The sequence below is a fragment of the Lutra lutra genome, chromosome 3, assembly GCF_902655055.1.
Source record: "Lutra lutra chromosome 3, mLutLut1.2, whole genome shotgun sequence".
Classification (NCBI taxonomy): domain Eukaryota; kingdom Metazoa; phylum Chordata; class Mammalia; order Carnivora; family Mustelidae; genus Lutra; species Lutra lutra.
This window is the reverse complement of record NC_062280.1, coordinates 3,271,023-3,290,346: the sequence shown is the minus strand read 5'-3', so window position 1 is coordinate 3,290,346 and position 19,324 is coordinate 3,271,023. Positions and strand designations below refer to the sequence as shown.

The following is a 19,324-nucleotide window of genomic DNA, read 5'->3' as shown; positions in this document are numbered from 1 at the left end:
CTAAAAATGTAGAAAGAAACAGGTGAAGTTCATTTTAATAATATATTTTCCCTAATCCAATATGTCTGGAATATTACTATTTTGACATGTAACCAATATTAAAAATGTTTTATACCCCTCCAGTTACTAAATTTAAATCAAGGAAAAATCGAGTTCCTCAGTGGCATGGACCACAGTTCAAGTGTTCAGTGTCACATGTGTCCAGTATCAGACTACATAGCTAGAGACAATTGTGAGATGACTTAGCAGCTGAAAAATAAGCCAAAGATACATGGTACAGGGAGGATTTGTCATCAGTGAAACGCACAGTGAATTGAAGGGTGTGATGCTTGTGGGAGAAGAGAGAAGTTAGATCTGAATGTTTCACATGGGTACCAGAATGGTGGCACTGGGGTGTTAAGAGGATAGGGCAAATCTGAGAGATGCTTCTAAGAAATAGTTGATGACTGGCTGGGAATGAGAAAAGAAAATACAAATTCGAGAGTAGTAACCAGCTTCCAAACAGGTCTCAGTGAGCCCAGCCGTCTAGTATTCTCGCCCTGCTGCAGTCCCCTCCCCCACTGTACCAGGTGTGGTACGTGTGACCAACAGAATGAGGAGGTAGTGATGGTAGGTCACTTCCAAGATTGGGTTATGAAAGATACTATGGCTTCTCTTGAGTGGTTCTCTCTCTTGGATCACACACTCTGGAGACACAGAGCCACTACAGTGTGACAGCTCCGTGGAGGGGACCACGTGGCGAGGAGCTGAAGCTTGCCAACAAGCTCATGAGTGGGTCTGGAAAGGGGTCCTCCTGCCCCGTTGAGCATTCAGATGACTGCAGTCCCAGCAAACACCAGGACTGCAACCTCAGGAGACACTCAGTCACAACCACTTCTCAGCCTCTCTCTGATTCCCACGTTTCAGAATCTGAGAGAGATAATGAATGTTTGTTATTTTAAGTTGCTGAATCTTGGGGCAATTTGTAACAGCATTAGATGATGACTACATCAAACAACAATAAAAAGATAACCTCATTTAAAATGGGCAAAAGAGTTGAATAGCCACTTTACCAAAGCAGATAATGAACACACAAAAAGATGCTCAATATTATTAGACACCAGGGAAATGCAAATTAAAACCACAGTGAGCTAACACACACATCAGCAGGCTAAGATTAAAGACAGACAGCACAAAATGTTGATGAGGATGTGGAGAGACCAGAATTCTTTGATTTTAAAACTAGGATATGGTTCACATACCATACAGTTCACCCATTTAAAGTACACAATTCAATGGTTTTTAGTATAGAGCAACCATCACCAGAATACATTTAAAAATATTTGTATTACTCCAGAAAGAAACCCAGTACCTCCTAGCTGGCATCCTCCAGCTGTTCTACCACCCCTTCTAGACCCTAGTCTACTTTCTGTCTCTATGCATTTGCTTATTCCGGACACTCATATTAACAAACTTGTACAACATGTGGTCGTTTGTCCTTGGTTCCTTTCACTTAGCACAGCGTTTTCAGGGTTCATCTATGTTGTAGCACATCACGACCTGAGCTGAAGGCAAATGTTAACCGACAGAGCCACCCAGGTGTGCCAGATATATTACTTTTTAAAAATCCATCAGTTGATACACATTTGAATTGTTTCCACTCTTTGGTTATTATGAGTAGCTGTAAACATTTCCTTTGGGTATATACATAGGAGTGGGATTACTAGGCCAAAGGTCACTCTATATTTAACCAAATGAGGGATTGTCAGATTTTTTCCAAAATGGCCATAAAATTTTACATTCCCACCAACCATGTATGAAGACTCCCATTTCTCTATATCTTCCCCAACACTTGTTATTTTCTGTCTTTTTTATTATAACCATCTTAGTGGGTATGAAGTCATTATCTCATTATGGTTTTGATTTGTACTTCCTTGTTGGCTAATCATGTTGAGAATCTTTTCATATGATTATTGATCACTGGTAGATCTTCTTTGGAGAACTGCCTATTCAGATTCATTGCTCACTTTGGAATGATTTTTTAAATTATTATTAAGTTGTAACAGTTCTTTATATATTATAGCTACAAAATCTGTATTAAATATATCATTTGGAATTTTTTTTCCTATTCTGTGGGCTGTCTGCAACTAGAATTCTTAGTCCAAGATGATATGAACACTTTTGAAAAACATCTTGGATTATGTAATTTGCCTAAGGTCACAAAACTATTAGCATGCTAGGGACAGGACATAACTGACTACATAATCTGTAGACCCTCCTACAGCGAAAAGAAAATGTGAGACATCTTGTTAAAAAAACTGTTAAAAGTAGGACATTAAACCAAGCACAGGGCTTTTCTAAGCATGGGGCTTTGTGAGGTGCAGGTCACATGTACATGACGCTTCAGGAGCAGGGAAGGTTTGAATCTTGGGTTAACAGGAAAGCTCATGCTTTCCAATAAATGTACTGGGTTGAATGATCTGTTCATTTTTGGGGCACATTGAATGAGACACGATGGCCATGTCAGATGCTGATATCAGATATTGATGTTCCAGAGCAGGTTAAAAAACTGAATTACAGGTCAGTAGTTCCTTCTGTGATGCCCGTGTGTCTTCTGCTCAGTGGGCATTTGGTAATTATATTTGACCTAAGTGAGAAAAATAATTTTTCATAAAGTCTTGATAGTATCTTCTTAAATGTTAACTAGCTAAGACTAATTCCTTTAACTTTCCTCCCTCTGAAATTCTTCACTGAATTCCTTTTTTCTGACGAATGTGTCAATACTTACGTGGTGATGAAATGTTTGGGGCTGGACATCTGGGTGTATTTGGATACAGAGAAACATTCTTCTGAATCGACTTAACAGTGAATCCTAATGGATTAGGTAACCTTTGATCTCATTTAAGAGTAAGCTACTTTCTGAATATAATTATGCTTTCACTGATAACAGTAACTTTCAGTTTTGTTGGTAAAGATGTGTCTATCACCTCTTAATAAGACAAATTTTGTCTGCCATTGAGGAAGAGTGGGGGATCTATAACTTTTCCAAAAAACTTGACAGGTACCAGCCCTAATGTTAAAACTTCTGCTTGGTAAGGCTGGATGTCATAAACTACACCAGGATCCTATTATCAAGTGTGTATTTCATCTGATTCTCAAAGAAGAGAATACTAAATTTTTATTTTTCGTTAAAAAAATCTTAAAATTCATGCAAAGTCTTTCATGTCAATGCCTGCTGGTCGGGTCCAGCCCAAGAGAGCCTCTAGGAAACAAAAAAGAATTTTTTTTTTCTTTTTTAAAGATTTATTTATTTATTTGATAGAGTGGTGAGGGGCAGAGGGAGAATCTCCAGAGCACCCCCCACTGAGAGGGGAGCCCAACATGGGGCTGGAACCCTGATCCTGAGATCCCGATCCCAGCCAAAGCCGAGCAGAGTCCCATGAGTAACCCAATGAGCCGCCCCGGGCCCCTCCTGGGAGCGACCTCTTTCCTCCCAGTTGTCCAGGCTCCGCTCCAGGCCGCTCCTTCCGCCCCGCCCCACCCCTCCTCCGCCTCAGCCCCGCCCCCTAACCAAGCCCCACCTCCATCCTCTTCCCCCCGCCCTCCACCCATTTCCGCCAGCAGCAGTTCTCGCCCCGCCCCTCAGCGTCGCGCCGCCGGCGAGGGGGCGGGGCGGAAAGCCCGTCGTGGGCCTCTCTGGCTGCCTGGAGGACTCGTCCTCTGTGTCCCGCGGCGCAGGGCGGAGCCGGGCGGCGGTGGGCGGGTCTGACGGGAGACCACGCGAGATCGCGAGATCGCGAGATCCCGCGGGGCAACGCCCCCTGCCACCTTCCACGCGCGCGTACCTGAGCCATGGGGTCGCCGACGTGGAGGCTCGTGTCCGGGTGAGCGAGCGAGGGGCCTAGCGCGGGCTCCCGGGCTGTCGCCGAAGGACAGAGGGTCGCGCGCCCGGGGGGACGGCCCGGCCTCGAAGTCCCCGGCGGCCGTCGGGAGCACGACTCGGACCCGAGCGCAGGCCCCGCCGCGCCCCGTCCCCCCGCTCCGGCGCTCCCTCGGCCTCGCCTGCCCCGCCCCTTCCTTCGCGGCGCGGTGCGGTGCGGTGCGGCGTGGGGGCCGCGGGGCTTCGGCGTGCGGGGCGTCCGCGGCCGGTTCTGGGCGGCCCCGAGGCTCGCGTCTGCCGGCCGCCTGCGCTGGTCCGGGCGCGGGGGCTTCAAGGGCGCGGGGCGCGCAGGGCAGGGTCCGGTGGGCCGCGGTCCGCGTCGGGGCCGAGGTGGGCGTTCCCGTGTCGGGGACCAGGTCCTTCCCCGCAGGCGAGTGCGCGCCGGGTGAGGCGCGTGGCCGCAGACCAGCCCCCGGCAGCGGGGAGCGAGGGGAGCCGGGTCGGCGTCCCGGTACCCCGAGGTCCGGTGTCCCCGCGCGTGCGAGCGGCTCGGGAGGGTCGGTGCGGGTCCGTGTTGCTCCCCGAAGTGCCGAGCGAACCCCAAGTTGTTGGAGAAGCGGATTGGGAAGACCGACCCGTTAATGACATCGGGTGCCTGGGGACGGAATCGGCCACCCCCGGAGCTCGGCCTGGCTTCAGCCTCCGCTGCCCTCACGGAGCCGCCGGTGCGTGAGTGCGGGACGGCGCGGGGCTCATCGGGGACGCCTGTGCCAGGGCTCCGGGGTGGGTACGGCCCTAGCAGAGACCTGAGCCCGGCGTCGCCTCGTCTGCAGTAGCCTGACCCGAGACGTGTGCAGGAAAGGGGGCCCCAGGGTGGTGTGCGAGGAGGTCTGTCCTCTGCGCTGCGGGGACACTGCTGAGCCGCCTGGACTCCTCCTGAACTCTGTGTCCCTGCGCGCTCTGGCTCTGTCCCTGTGCCTCCACTCATTCTTACCCGTCGCGGCGCCACTGCAGCTCCTGGGCATCCTGGGGAGCCGTCCCCGGTCGAGTACCGCCCGGAAGACAGCTCTCGTCTTGATCTGCCCCGAGTGCGAGTCACCACCGCCCGCACGGGTCATCCGCTCCTCAGCTGCACCCAAGTGTAACCCGCACTCATCGGTGTTTTCAGCGTCTTGGAGTTATTCTTCTAGATTGTTGAAGTTCTCTGAGTTCCCCCGCACTCCCAGTCCTCCCAAGTGGGAAATCGGAGAGGAATCAGCGGGAAGGGTCCTGCTGATTCCTCTCCGATTCCCCAGTTGTTCGTCTTGCAGAAACTTGATTCGTGGACTTCTTCTGAGTCGAGTAGCTTCTGCCTGTGCCTGCCAGGTGGTCTTGCTAAAGTTCACTTCAGGGCCTGCCATCCTTTTGCTAAGAAGTTCTTAGAGGTGCTCTCCTACTTATGGAATTAAATAAGAATTTCCTAGCCCGACTTCAAGGATTTGACCCGAATTTACTTCACGGATTCTGTAATACTTAGGGTTGTATTCTAGCTTCTGGGAGTTCTAGACACTTCTCTTACCTGTAGCCAACCTGGGCTACTTGCTACTGTTCCTTAGCAAGACCCTTGAAGTCCCAAAAGAAAGCAGACAAGAAACAAATATTTAAACAAAGGTAATACTTAGTTACAAACTCCCGATAAGTGTCTTGAGGGGAAAGTACAAGTATAAGAGATTTGGAAATGAAAGAGAGGGTGGGGGAGGCTCTTCCAACAGGTTGATCTTTTAAGTTGCCCGTAGTACTCCTGGCTTTCTGCATCTGCTCTGCCCTGCGCAACTGCGCAACTACGTTGTTTCGGCTCTTGCTTCTTGAGCTGGCTACTTTTCTCTACATTGTTGTTTCCGGAGGCTCAATCTTTGATTCTGTTACCTTTTGTTCTGTGTTAGGAGCCACAGACCCAAGGGCAGAGGCTAAGAAGGAAGCGTTGAGGAATGCTGGCTAGACCTCAGCAGGGTGGGGACTAGTAGGGAACCTGTGAGTTAGAGAAAGTGCTCTGTCTCAAGGAGCTGGCTTCTCATCCTGGGCAGGCCTTGTTGCCCTTGTAGAATGGAGACCCAAGCTTTCTGTAACTATTTTTTTTTCTGGGAAACTGAATTTTTTGGTGAAATCTCTTGATTTTAAATGTCTAGTTTTAAAACACTGCTGACCAGACAAAATACATGAGTAGCCCCGGGCAGCATTCAGGCCACTGGTTTTCAACTACAGCTCCCTCATTCCTCAAGGACGGGTGAGACGTCCTTACACCTCAGCGGTTATCTTTGTGCGTGACTTTGTGACCTAGCTTCAGTTCTGACTTCTCTTTCAAACTGCAGTCTCTCTACTTGCTGTTGAATGTTTCCATTTATGTCAGTAGAGTCTCAAGAAACTGAAAACGGACTTCACATTTCATTCTACAAACCCCCTCGTTTCCTTGCCAGCCTTTTCAGTACGTGTAGGCTCTTAGCTATCCTAACTTGAACTCTTGTAATTGTTTTTAGCAAAATTTTTTTCCTTTCCGTTGACTTTGAACTTCATACTATCTCCTAAGAAATCATTCCTGTGTTTCCACAGCTGCTGTTCATCAGTTCATGCCTGAATTTCTTGGTCTTGGGCTTGATTTTCTGTTCTATTCACCTTCTACCTTGCCTACTTCAGCTATAACCTTCATTAAGCACTATTTTTTTTTTTAAAGATTTTATTTACTTGACAGACAGATCACAAGTAGGCAGAGAGGCAGGCAGAGAGAGAGAAGGAAGCAGGCTCCATGCCGAGCAGAGAGCCTGATGCGGGGCTCCATCCCAGGACCCTGAGATCATGACCTGAGCCGAAGGCAGAGGCTTAAACCCCTGACCCACCCAGGCACCCCAAGCACTATTTTCATTATTTCATCTTAAACAGTTCGATGAAAAGTTTAATTTTTTAAACTCATGTGTGATTTATTGAGTAATTTGCAGAAATCTCCTAAATCCTAGCGTTCTCATCCTTCTACGACAGTTGTTTCTAACTTCAGCATGTATCAGAATCACCTGGAGGGTTTGTTAAGCACAGATTTTTGGGCCCACCCCGAAGTTTTGAATTCAGTAGGTCTGGGGTGGGGCTGACAGTTTGCGTTTCTGACCTGTGCCCCTGGGATGCTGATGGTGCTGGTCCAGGTACCACACTTTGAGAACAGCTGCTCCCAGCAGGCAAGTTGAGCACCACCTGGAGGAAGGAAGTCTGATGAAGTGATTCAGTAAATTAGCCATAGCGGGAAGGTGCGTGTCCCTGTCATGTCCACCAGATGGCAGTGCTGGAGCCACCAGGAAGGAAAGAGAAGACCTTCAATTCAGAATTATTTGGGGACTGAATAGTCAAATACCTTTTTGAGATGTTAAAGTTAATAGCAGATTTTAGATAACGGTTGAGTAGAAATTGGAACAAGTAAAATTAATGTGATTATATGGAGTCTGGTAAGGAACTTATTTGTACTTCGGTTTTTCGGTTTTGTAGCAATTGGTCCAGAGCTTTTGGGATCTTTAAAATTCTGTTCACGGTGCTGTGCACTTGCACTTTGTAGGTATACATAAACTTTCTTTGAATGAGCTACAATTCTGTCTCGTGAGTGAAACTAGGACTTGAAGCTAGGTTTGGGTTCTCTGTGCCACAGGTGGTGCTTAAACTGTTGATAAGACCTAGAACTGGCATTTGGGTACTGGTCTCATTAAGGAGTTCAGGGTTATTCTGGATCTAAAGAAATTAGTGCTTAAATTTTTCCTTCTTAATTCAGTTTTATCTTTTTGGAGGTTTTTAAGTTCAAAAAATTTTTTAAAATGGTGTTTCAGGGGGCGCCTGGGTGGCTAAGGGGGGTTAAAGCCTCTGCCTTCGGCTTGGGTCATGATCTTGGGATCCTGGGATCGAACCCCGCATTGAGCTCTCTGTTCGGCAGGGAGCCTGCTTCCCCCTCTCTCTCTGTCTGCGCCTCTGCCTACTTGTGATCTCTCTCTGTCAAATAAAAAAATAAAATCTTTTTAAAAAAATGGTGCTTCAGGGTAAATATTGTTCAGATTTTAAAAGCCTATATGAAATCCCTATTTAGAAAATGCCCCTAAATAAGCTAGTATCTGTCACTTAAGTTTAATTTTTTCATAAAATACTGATTTTCTAAAAAAATTTTTTAAAAAATTATTTATTTGACAGACAGAGATCACAAGTAGACAGAGGCAGGCAGAGAGAGGGGGGGAAGCAGGCTTCTGGCTGAGCAGGGAGCCCGATGTGGGGTGTGATCCCAGGACCCTGGGATCATGACCCGAGCCAAAGGCAGAGAGGCCCAACCAACTGAGCCACCCAGGCGCCCCTAAAATACTGATTTTAATGGCAACTTTTTTGAATCATTTGGGGAAGCTTCAAACAAATGCTTAATTATGCCTGTGTCCCACCCCCAGAGTTTGATTTAATTGGTCTTGGGTATGAACTGGGCTTTGGAATGTTTTACTGGAGTTTCCAGGTGATTCTAATGTGCAGACAAGTTGTGGAATTACTGGGCTAGAATAAGTATTTTACTTGTGGTAAGACAAATTCAAAATATGCTAGTCTAGAAATGTGAAGTGACAGATTTAAACAAATTAGTGTTTTCCCTTTTTTGGGGGGATAGTAGTATTCAATTTAAAGGCAATATAAGAAGAAGGTAAAAAGAATTCTGGAGAGATGTATTACAAATATTTTTCATAAATTCAGTCACCTAAAATGTGGTTACAGTGGTGACAATGGGCATATTACGTTTTTTGTGGGTTTTTTTTTTTTTAAAGATCTTATTTGACAGAGATCAGAAGTAGGCAGAGCAGCAGGCAGAGAGAGAAGGGGAAGCAGGCTCCCCGCTGAGCAGAGAGCCCGATGTGGGGCTCGATCCCAGGCCCCTGAGATCATGACCCAAGCCGAAGGCAGAGGCTTAACCCACTGAGCCACCCAGGTGCCCTTTTTGTTTTGTTTTTAAAGATTTTATTTATTTATTTGACTGAGAGAGAGATCACAAGTAGGCAGAGAGGCAGGCAGAGAGAGAGGAGAAAGCAGGCTCCCTGCTGAGCAGAGAGCCCGATACGGGGCTTGATCCCAGGACTCTGAGATCATGACCTGAGCCGAAGGCAGCGGCTTTAACCCACCTAGCCACCCAGGCACCCTATATTATGTTTTTTTAGTGCCTCAGCTAAACAGTTGCCCCTCAAAGCTCAAAGTATCGTTGAAAAATTAATGCGTTGATGATTTATAATTTCCCTCAGGTAGTATATGTATCAAACCGCATGCACAGTCCTTAATCAGGCTGCTGCTACAGATTTCCACCTTTGACCTTATTTCAAAAATCTTCAATTTCACTTTTTGATCCCACCTGGGATGGAGCCCAAAGCATCAAGCTTCCTGCTCAGTGGCGAGCCTGTTTCTCCCTCTCCTGCTGCCCCTGTTTGTGCTCTCATGCACTCTTTCTTTCTGTCGAATAAAAACAATCTTAAAAAAGCTTGAAGCATAGGTGCGCCTGGGTGGCTCAGTGGGTTAAAGCCTCTGCTTTCGGCTCGGGTCATGATCCCAGGGTCCTGGGATCAAGCCCCACATCGGGCTCTCTGCTCAGCAGGGAGCCTGCTTCCCCCTCTCTCTGTGCCTGCCTCTCTGCCTAGTTGTGATCTCTCTCTGTCAAATAAATAAATAAATCATTTAAAAAAAAAGCTTGAAGCATAAAATTACAATTTGATGAATTTTCACAAACTAAACCTATCCATTTTGCTGGCACCTGGAACAAGAGAAAAAGATAGTACGATGGGGCCCCTGGGTGGCTCAGTGGGTTAAAGCCTCTTCTTTCAGCTCAGGTCATAACCTCAGGGTCCTGGGATCGAGCCCCGCATCGGGCTCTCTGCTCAGCAGGGAGCCTGCTTCCTCTTCTCTCTGCCTGCCTCTCTGCCTACTTGTGATCTCTGTCAAATAAATAAATAAAAATCTTAGAAAAAAGAAAAAAGAAAAAGATAGTACAGGCATCTCAGAGGCCTTCCTCATGTTCCTTCTAGTCACTGCCCATTCGTTCCCGTGGCGCTTTTACTTATTTAATTGTAGTGTTCACGAAGTACTGAAAAGTGCTCTTCTGAAGTCTGTTAGCTCAGTTAACTTTTGCACATATGTATACAGTCCTGTAACCATCATCTGGATAGAGATAATTTTTACCACTCCAGATTTCCTCCTGCCCCCTCCCAGCTTCCCCCACCTTCTACCATTTTGACTTCTGTTCTTATTAATCACTTTTGCCAAGCTGTGTCCTAAGCTTTGTATGCCTAGCCAAACACTTTTGAAACAAACTTAGAGGTGTTATGTTTATTTTATAGTTTGCTTTCTTTTTATAATTTCTATCATGACTATTTTCCAAAAGTATTACTTAAATATATTTTTTTTAATTTTATTTATTTATTTGACAGAGAGAGATCACAAGTAGATGGAGAGGCAGGCAGAGAGAGAGAGAGAGAGAGAGGGAAGCAGGCTTCTCGCCGAGCAGAGAGCCCGATGCGGGACTCGATCCCAGGACCCCGAGATCATGACCTGAGCCTAAGGCAGCGGCTTAACCCACTGAGCCACCCAGGCGCCCCCTTAAATATTTTTAAACATTTTTGTTGGGTTTGTAACGGTTTTGTGTAGATGACCATTTATAAAATCTCACTAGAGGTGACTGGACCAAGTTGCGGCCTGCAGCCTTTGCCTCCCCACCCCCAACCCCAAGGTCAGTAAAAAGGAACTCACCTTTAACCACAGTGGAGCCCATCACCGCAGAAGAAGAACAGCAAGGAGCAGTTGAATATATTAATGACGTACAGAATGCAGTAGACTTGAACAAGCCAATGAGATTTTGAAAGCAGAACAGACGTATAACTCTGCTGACTACCTTTTTTTTTTTTTTTTTTACCAAGAAGACGTTGGAATTGATTTCCCAAATCCTACATTTTTGGGTTAACATTTGTCACTTACCCATAAGTGTTTGCAGTGCATTTTTTGACAGGATTTGAAGTGACAGAATTCTAAGATATTAAATCAGGTTACAGAATAGATCTTTATTTTGATGGAAAACATTACTTTGAAAGTAAAGTTCTTTCCCAAGAATTTCATCCAAATCAGAGTGGTGATCCATCTTCAAAGTCCATTGAAATCAAATGGAAATCTAGAAAGGATTTGACAGAATGTTAAAGTTAGATGCAGAGTAAAGTCAGAAGGAAGAGAGAGCATGAGTTTACTCTGGTTTACTGATTTTTATTTATTTTTATTTTTTAGATTTTATTTTTATTTATTTATTTGAGAGAGAGAATGAGAGAGCATGAGAGGGGAAAGGTCAGAGGGAGAAGCAGGCTCCCCGGTGAGCAGGGAGTCCGATATGGGACTTGATCCCCGGACTCTAGGATCATGCCCTTAGGTGAAGGCAGTCCTGTAACCAACAGAGCCACCCAGGTGCCCCTTGCGGATGATTCTGATGGAGGTGCAGGTGAGTTCAGGGAAGGTCATCAGAGATGGTATTTGGCCGAATCTGTTACAGTGCTCCTTGGTTCTTGATGTAATGATGAAGGGGGTGAAGGTGATGATGATTTGGAGGAGGGAGAGGAGGAAGAAGTAGAAATGACTGATGGATTCTAGTGGAGTCTAACCTTCTAAAGTTTTCTCCATGCCCTGGGAGCAAGTTGCAGTCTTTTCACCTCCCCCACGTCGTGTTCAGTTGCTTTTTTTTTTTTTTTTTTTTTTGAGGTCCTTTCTCCTTTATACCATATTTTCCAATTTGTTTTGGGGGGACATACCTTGAACAGAATGAAGGGGAAAAGAATCTCTACCCTTTTTTGTTTCAAATTCATTTTTTTCCTAATACCTTTTAGAAGAGGCTAAAACGAAAGGAAATGTGGTGTTTATGCACTGAGACATTGTATTCTACATTTGTTTCAGGTTTAATTCATTGAACAGGACTAATGTCATACTGCAGCATTTGGTAAGTTTGCATTTTATTTTGTTGTCATTGTTAGATTATGATGTGTAATGTGAAATGTCATTGTTAGGGAAGTAGAGGAATATTGGCAGATTGTGTCCTTCATGCACCATGGTTCCCAATTGTATAGTGTCAAGGCTTGACACATAACTAGGAGATGGTGTAAGGTTATGCATAAGAGCATGGACCTTTAAGTCAGAATGCTTGGGTTTAAATAATGGGTCTACTACTTAATCTTTGGTAGATTACCTCATCTCTCTCAACTTCTTTTTAGACATAAGGTGGATATAATAATATCTATCTTAGAGTGCTTATGAATAATAAATACTTCATTTAAAAATCTAGTGCTTGGCATGTAATCATTTCATACCTGCTAGCTACAGTTGTACTTAAAATAGTCTTCCGGAGCTTAGATGCCTTTGGTACCCTTTCAGAGATACTTTTAGTTTATCATTTTATGAGGAAGAAATAATTTTTATTCATTTTTGTTTCTCTGTGCTATGGACTGAGTCTTTGTACCATCCCAGAATTCATATGTTGAAATCTAATGCCCAATGTGATGGTATTCGGAGGTGGGGCCTTTAGGAGATGATTAGGTCAGGAGGGTGCTATTCTCATGAATGGGGTTAGTGACTCTATAAGAGACACCCCGGAGAGCTTCCTCACCTGTTTTGACTGATGAGGGAGGACGCAGTGAGAAGACAGCCTTCTTTGTTTTTGTTGTTGTTGTTTTAAAGATTTTATTTATTTATTTCACAGTCGGAGATCACAAGCAGGCAGAAAGAGAGAGGAGGAAGCAGGCTCACTGCTGAGCAGAGAGCCCGATGTGGGGCTCGGTCCCAGAACCCTGGGATCATGACCTGAGCTGAAGGCAGAGGCTTTAACCCACTGAGCCACCCAGGCGCCCCTTTTTAATTTTAATTTATTTTATTAGCCCAATGCAGGGCTCGATCCCAAAAAGACAGCCTTCTGTGAACCAAAAAGAGGGACTTCACGAGGCACTGAATTAACAGGTCCCTTGATTTTGGACTTCCCAGCCTCTAGAATTGTGAGACATGTTGTACTGAGCCCCCCCAGTCTGTGATATTTTTCTTATAGCAACGCAGACGGACTAAGATACTCTCGTACAGTCTGACAAGCGCCTTGCACATAAAAATAAGTCACTCTGCCGTAGCACTTACTGTAGGTCACGTCCTCTTCCAAGCACTTGGTGAGTACTGCTCAGTTGGTTCTCTTTGTGGTCCTGTAGAGTTGGCACTACAGATCTTTTATCTGCAATTCTGAAACCTCAGAATCAAAGGTTTGTGGTTAGTTTGTGATAAGTGCATTTTGTGACAAAAATCTGACTTGAACGTACTTGAAGCTTTTTTCTTTATTCTAACAAGTGCAGATGTTCATAGTTCGATGCAGAAGTGTTAAAGCGTTTTATCGCAGTGTGCTGACCAGGTTCCACTTGGGATTTTTTATTTTCTTTAATACGTATTGTGTTACCTTTCCAAAATCTTAAGAAAATTTTCTGGATTTCAAAACACATCCAGACCCAAGGGGTTTTGGTTAAGGGATTATGGCCTTATCCCTATTTAATGGGTTAGAAATGGAGGGATGGAGAGGCTGTGTAATATGCCTCCGTGTCATTCAGCTGGTAAATAAGAGTGGGATTTGAGTCGAGTCTGGCTCTGTAGACTTCCCTGCTGCGCTCCCTTGAAGCTGACCTAGAGTGGGTGTTCGGTACCAATCGTAGGATGCGTCTCAGGCCTGAGTGGAGACGAGCAAGTGAAGACTGGAGTCCCCCTTCCTCCCCTTGATATTTTAGTACGTAGGCATAGGAACTGAGGAGTTTCCTGGAAAGAGAACATAAAACAATGCTGCTGATTCATATTTACGCGTCAGCCCCCAGGTAGAGTAGAACGGTAAGACAGAATCCAGTTCACCTGGACTGTGGTTACCTAAGGCACAAACTGCATGGAAGGAAGGAAGGTAAACTGAACTTTCATCAGGGCCTAAGGGCTGAATTGTCTTGGTCCCAGTATTGGCTTTTAGATGCCCTTCAGAAATAGGCCGTTCCCCATGCAGTCCTTCTGTGGCCCTAATGTTTGAGTCTGTAGGACTCCAAAAGTCTGTTTTCTGTTGCACAGTATGCTTGTTCCGGGCAGCAAGAATGGTGACATAGGAGAATGGAGGCCACATTCAGGGCTTTCTGAGTGTCTGTTACACAGAGTGCGGTGCAGTGATGGCTGTGAAGAGTTTACCCAGGATCGGATGTGGAGAGACTGTGTGGATGTTTTTGAAGTTGATAGGGAGTCATAGACCATTTCTGAATGACAGGGACAGGATTGCAATTGTGTTTTAGCAAAATTGCTCTGATGGCAGTGTGAAGGATAGACTGTCAGGCAGAGGTTCTGGAAATCTGCCAGGAAGGAAAATTGTAATGATCCTGTGTGGCTACAATATGGGAATAGAACAGTATGAATAGATAAGAGAGTCCATTTTAGAAATGGATTCTCTGGTACTTGGTAACTGCCTCAGATTGTTGGCAGAGAGGGGAGGAGAACAAGAAGGAGTCAGGGATAGCGCCAACATTTTGAGCTTTGTTGACTGAGAAAATGGTGATGCCTTAACCTGTTATAGGGAACAGAGGAGGAGAGATAGATTTGTTGGGGAGAGATATGTTGGTAAATTTGGTTTTTACCAAATTGATCATGGGGCACATGTTGCTCCTGTAGTTCTAGTAGGCAGTTGGAAATAGGGGCGTGGGCTTCTGGAGAAGTAAAGATACAGATGAAGGTTTGAGCCAGGCGCTTAGAGGTAATCATTGAAGATGTAAAGGAGAAGGTATCACAAAAGGTGAGAGAATAGAGTATTGCCGTGTGGAAGAATTACTGACCCAGTTTGAAGTCAGGAAGGACTGAGTGAAGCTTGAATAGTCCGCATTTACGAAATGCTCTTTGGTGCTAAGACTCTTGCTTATATAGTGCTTGGTGTCTTATTTGGGTTACAGTAACTTAAATTCAGTGGCATTCAACATTAGCTGGCAATTGATGAAAATCTTAGGAGTGAGAAGGCTATGTGATGGGGATAAAGAGGAAAGTCAGATGTCAAAAGAAACTGTGTTCTGCTTCAGGTAGGATATTTTCTTGGGTGTGTCTTTGGTTGCAACCTGGTTTGATGGCAGCAGATGTTACGTATAATGAAAGGTGTAAGATTGGGATTTGGGTATCGACAGTGCAGCTTGCTCTAGGTTTATGTCACAGCAGGACTGCATCACTAGAATGATGAATTGCTCATTCAGCTTATTAAACATTTTTGCAATGCCGCCTATGTACCAGGTCCTGGTTTTTCCTCAGAGGAAAGTTTCATTTCTCACAATGTTTATGAAGGCTCTGAAGTGTTTTCCAAAATGTAGCCTGCAAGGAGCGCCTGGGTGGCTCAGTGGGTTAAGCCTCTGCCTTTGGCTCAGGTCATGATCCCAGGGTCCTGGGATTGAAAAAGCCCTGCTTTGGGCTCTCTGCTCAGCAGGGAGCCTGCTTCCTCCTCTCTCTCTGCCTGCCTCTCTGCCTACTTGTGATCTCTCCCTCTCTGTCAAATAAATAAATAAAATCTTAAAAAAAAAAAAAAAGCAAATGTGAACCTGTTGTCTTTCCTGGATGAACAATAAAGATTTAAGAAAGTTCTAATTCCCACCTTAAATTACTTTGCCTTCTTTAAAATAGCCCTGGCTAGAAGCATTTCTTCCTTCCCTTCTGTGTTCTCCTTTACCCTTCTGTCGCTCCCTTCTCCCCGCCCCCCAACTTTGAGTTGTACGAGAATTTCATTTCTCACTCTAGTCTGTAATAATTCCTAATTTGATAAATTTTTCTTCAGAGAAACCTTTTCTAGGTTTTAGTTAAAAACTTGCAATACTTTTGGAAAAGGGATTTTTTTTTCTACGGAATTAACATAAATTATGCTAATACTGGAAAGTTCATCTTTTTTTCTTCTACCCTTTTGCTTGAATAATTTTGTTTAGTGCGCTAATATTTTTTTTTTTTAAAGATTTTATTTATTTATTTGACAGACAGAGATCACAAGTAGACGGAGAGGCAGGCAGAGAGAGAGAGAGAGGGAAGCAGGCTCCCTGCTGAGCAGAGAGCCCGATGCAGGGCTCGATCCCAGGACCCTGAGATCATGACCTGAGCCGAAGGCAGCGGCTTAACCCACTGAGCCACCCAGGCGCCCGCGCTAATATTTGTTTTTAGGTTTTGAGAAGGCCATCAATCTTTCCAGGTAGGAAAAAAAATCCTTTTATTCATCTATTCATTTCCGTCATTCTAGTAGCATTAACAGGAGATTCTGGAATATTCTTTCCCCAAAGTCTGACTCTCTGTAAAAGTCCTACAAAAACACTTGGCTATAGTTCTTGGAGATCCATGCTTAAAAATACTCGTGCATCCCTGTAATAGCAGAAGTTGAAGATCACTCCGTGTTTATCAGTAGGGTACTGACTCAGTTGGTGTGCGAGGATTCACAGCTGTTCAAAATAGGTAGCGGGCATGTGCATTCAGTAAAGTCCTGAGAAATTCTGTAGGTTAAATGGCCTGTTTTCAACAGATTATAAGAAAAAGAGAGGAATGAAGGGAGAGCTTGTAGATTAAAAGACTCGAAAAACAGGGGTGCCTGGGTGGCTCGGTTGGTTACGTGCCTGACTCTTGACTTTGGTCTCAGGGCATGATCTCAGGGTTGTTGAGCTCAAGCCCTGCATTTGGCTCAGTGCTGGGTATGACGCCTGCTTGAGATCATTTCTCTCCCTCACCCCTCCTCCCATCTCTCTCACTCAAGAAAAAAAAAAAAGTTTAAAAATATATCTATTTAAAAAAAAAGATGATGTGTTTTTGCATGTACACTTAGTGTTTACTGTAAAAACTAGGATAGTTATATATTTAGAGAAAGGGAGAGGGCTGGGATTGGGATGGGTAGGGTAGAGGGCCAAGGGCTTTTAGGGTGGCTGGACAACACTGGGTTTGGGATTTAATTTTTTACCCCGCTTACAAACTAAGAGTTAGCCTTTTACTATTTTATGGATGTTGGCAGAAGATGTGAAGCTCTTGAGTTAGAGCCCAAGGATTCTGTTCTTAGTGGCACATGGAGCAGCATTGAACGTCATGTTTGTGTTGGTTTTCTCTTGCTCCCCAAGTTCTACGGGGTGACACGGAAGGCCCAGATGAATGCGTACATATGCAGTGGATTGCGTTATAGGACAGCACTGCTGAATATGGGGAGTCTGCTGGTTTGTAGCAAGAACCTGCTCTCCTGTCCCAGAGGGAGACATCACCCCTTTTTTTTTTTTTAAAGTTACTTTCAGCAAATACAACCCTGAAAATGACCGTGCAAAGAGCACGGTCAGGCCCTTGGGTTCATGACGTACTTAGCATTAAAGTACAAGGAGACCTCAGGGCCCATGGCAGGTAGTGTATTCTGACAGCCAAGTCAGAAATGAGTCATTGCAGACGTACGTAGTAAAAGGAGGCCAGACTGGAGTAGGGATTACTGGGCTAGTCCAGTATGACTGTTGTCCTTACATAAAGGAAAGATTTGGAGATCAGTGTACCGGGAGGAGGCCATGTGAAGAGTGGAATTAAGCTGCTGCAAGGCAAGGATCTGTCAGAAGCTGGGACCACAGCCTGGAACAGATCCTGGCCCAGCCATCTTGAGAGGAGTGTGGTCCCTGATACCCTCATCTCGGGCTCCTAGCCTCCAGACCGTGAGACAGTAGCTCTCTGTTGTTGAAGCTATTTAGTTTGTGGTTCTTCGTTACAACAGCCCTAGCAAATGAATACAGCCCCCATGCCAGGTTTGTCAAAATTAAGAACATTGGTATATTACTATTAACCTGAAACTTTATTTGGATTTCACCATTTTTTCCCTTAACTTCTGTTCCAGGATCCAAGCCAGAATACCATATTGCATTTCTTTGTCATGTCTCCTTAGTTTTCTGTAGTCTGTGACAGTTTCTGAGTCTTACTTTTTATGACCTTGAATGTTTGTGGGGGGAGTATTAGCCTATAGAATATTCTCTAATCTGGGCTGTGTCTGGTGTTCTTGTTTGTTTTTAATCATCAGACTGCAGTTAAAAGCTTTTTTTTTTTTTTTTTTTTTTTTTTTTTTGAAGAGAGTATCACAAAGCAAAAGCCCTTCTCATCACATTGTGATAGAGTATCTGTGGGTTTTGATGGATGCATCTGGGATGAGTGACAGTCATGTAACACAGCTGGTGATGCTGACCTTTATTACTCGGTTAAAGTTGTGTTTGTTGGGTTTCTCCTTTCTAAAGTTATTTTCCCCCTTTCACCTTCTGTTCTTTGGAAGCAAGTTCAGCCCACACTCAGAGGGTGAGGGGAGTAAGCTCTGCCTACTGGGAGGGGGATTTTTACATATATTATTTAGAAATCTTCTGTAGGGAAGATCATTCTCCATTTATTTATTCAGTTATTTGTATCAGAGTGGACTCATTGACTTTTATTCTTTGGGTTATACTCCAGTATCACATTATATTGTGTTATTACTGAGATTCTTCTTGCTTTGGCCATTAGGAATTCCTTCTTTTTGGTTCTTGTGTCCTTTTGATATGATCCTGTCCTTTTAATAGCTATATATTTTTAACACCTCCTTACTTTTGGTACTAGAAGGTGTGCTCTGGGCTCCTCACGTTTTCCTTATCAGGAGTCAGCCATTTCTTCAAGGAGCCCTGGTTGTCTTTATTGGAATCAAGATCTGCGCCTTGGGAGTGCTCTTTTTTTTTTTCCAAAGATTTTATTTATTTATTTGACAGACAGAGATCACAAGTCGGCAGAGAGGCAGGCAGAGAGAGAGGAGGAAGCAGGCTCCCCGCTGAGCAGAGAGCCCGAGGCGGGGCTCGATCCCAGGACCCTGAGATCATGACCTGAGCCGAAGGCAGCGGCTTAACCCACTGAGCCACCCAGGCGCCCCTTGGGAGTGCTCTTTGATACTGGGGGATGGTGGCTTTCTCCAGGGGACAGGGCAAGGGTGACGTGTGTGTGTAGAGCAGAGTATATGAACACGGCACACTAACCCTAGTGTACCTGTCTGTGGTCGTCTCCCTGTTCCGTGTGTCTGTCTGAGCTTCGCCCGAGTTCGTACTGATGACATCCGCAGTGCCACAGGGCGGGGCTCGTTCTAGCTCCTTCTTGCTTATCGTAACTTTGCTCTGTGGCTCATTTCACCTTAGTGCAGGATTGTGAACCACCCCAGGAAAAACGAATTTACCAAGCAGAGCACAGTCTTGACGTACAGTTCCTTTTGTATTGAGACGACTGTTTTCCAGAGTTCCGTAGAGCAGCTCCCCTGCAGCTACCACCAGGGTTACTCAGTGAGGTGGCGTCACACGTGTGTAATTCAGTTAGATTTGTCCTGGACTGCATTCCGTGTTGGAATCCCATGGCATCGTAGCCGTCTTCAGGGTATACAGACTAGACCAAAGAAGGGGG

The 19,324-nt window shown here is 45.0% G+C and overlaps 1 protein-coding gene across 6 annotated transcripts in view; it reads left to right on the top strand.

The window, feature by feature from the left end:
• Positions 1-3,620: 3,620 nt before the first annotated feature.
• Positions 3,621-19,324, top strand: part of HIBCH (3-hydroxyisobutyryl-CoA hydrolase) — a 102,266-nt gene continuing 86,562 nt past the window's right edge. The window contains exons 1-2 of one of the 6 annotated variants that reach the window (XM_047720591.1): positions 3,621-3,863; positions 11,804-11,846. In XM_047720591.1, coding sequence (XP_047576547.1) covers positions 3,832-3,863; positions 11,804-11,846 — 75 coding nt within the window. In that variant the 5' untranslated portion in view covers positions 3,621-3,831. Of the gene's footprint in view, positions 3,864-4,095; positions 4,585-5,216; positions 5,510-11,803; positions 11,847-19,324 lie in introns of those variants that run through there. The other 5 variants (XM_047720592.1, XM_047720587.1, XM_047720586.1 and 2 more) reach the window with 5 other exon arrangements.